Source organism: Calidris pugnax, unplaced genomic scaffold (genome assembly GCF_001431845.1).
Source record: "Calidris pugnax isolate Ruff unplaced genomic scaffold, ASM143184v1 scaffold435, whole genome shotgun sequence".
Taxonomy (NCBI): Eukaryota; Metazoa; Chordata; class Aves; order Charadriiformes; family Scolopacidae; genus Calidris; species Calidris pugnax.
Window position 1 is genome coordinate 2,256,535 of NW_015091240.1, and position 984 is coordinate 2,257,518.

At 61.8% G+C, this 984-nt stretch overlaps 1 protein-coding gene across 1 annotated transcript in view; it reads left to right on the plus strand.

Moving 5' to 3' along the window:
• Nucleotides 1-256: 256 nt before the first annotated feature.
• IGF2 (insulin like growth factor 2) overlaps nt 257-984 on the plus strand; it is a 35,597-nt gene continuing 34,869 nt past the window's right edge. Inside the window, exon 1 of the mRNA XM_014959923.1 lies at nt 257-798. Coding sequence (XP_014815409.1) covers nt 688-798 — 111 coding nt within the window. The 5' untranslated portion in view covers nt 257-687. The remainder of the gene's footprint in view (nt 799-984) is intronic.

A 984-nucleotide genomic window follows, 5' to 3' on the forward strand; every position in this document is an offset into this window, starting at 1 on the left:
GTGGGTCAAAGCCCCCACCAGGGAGCAGCCCGCGAAGAAACCGTGCGGCTGAAACTTTCTGTCCCCTCTTCCCTCCCCGAGCTGGACTCCGGAGGGTTACGAGGGAGAAGGAGGGAAGAAAGGAAGGGAGGGAGGGAAGAGAGGGGGTTAGACCGCTCTGCAACATTATTGGCTGCGTGGCCGGGCTGGTGCTCGCTGGGGAACTCAGAGCATGCCCATTGGGGGGGTATAAAAAGGGGGCAGCCGGAGCGCCCTGCCTGTCTCCTCGCTCGTGGGGCAGCCAGCTGGGAGCAGCGGGTAGTCAGGCAGCCAGCCCCTCCGCCCCGGCCAGGGGGACGCAAGCAGTAAACACAAAAGTGAGAGCCACCCAAGGGGCAGCCAAAGCAGAAGGAGAGAAAGAGAAGGGGGAAAAAGAAAAAAAAAAAAAAGGAGAAAAAAAAAAAAAAAAGGAGGGGAAGAAAACCAGACAAAAAACGAAAAAAAAAAAAAGAAAGAAAGAAAAGGAAAGAAAAGGAAAGCGCTCGCTCGCTCTCTAGAATAACAAAATACCTGATCGTATCAAAATAACATCCTTCAGACAAAATCAAGCAGGGACTTGACATTCCAAAAAGGCAAGGCGAGGAGAGCGAGACAGGGCGCGGGGAAGGCGAGCCAAAGCCGCGACCGCTGCCAGGGCAGGAGAGCAGCATGTCAAGCGCCGGGGCACACACGGATGAGCGGTGCCGGCAGCCTGCCTTCCTCCCCGGCCCGCCGCCGCCGCCGCCAGAAGTTGAGAGCAGCAGCAGCGGCAGCGCCAAGGTAAGCGCAGCTCCGCGCCCCTTCGCCTCCGCGGGCAGCGCCGGGCGGGCTCCCCCGCACCGTGCCGTGCCGTGCCGGGCAGAGCCGTGCCATGCCGCGCCGTGCCATGCCGAGCCGCGCCGCGCCGTCCCCACGCGTGTCACTAGAGGGACCCCGAGAGCCGGCCCAGCCGCGGGGCTGAGCGGG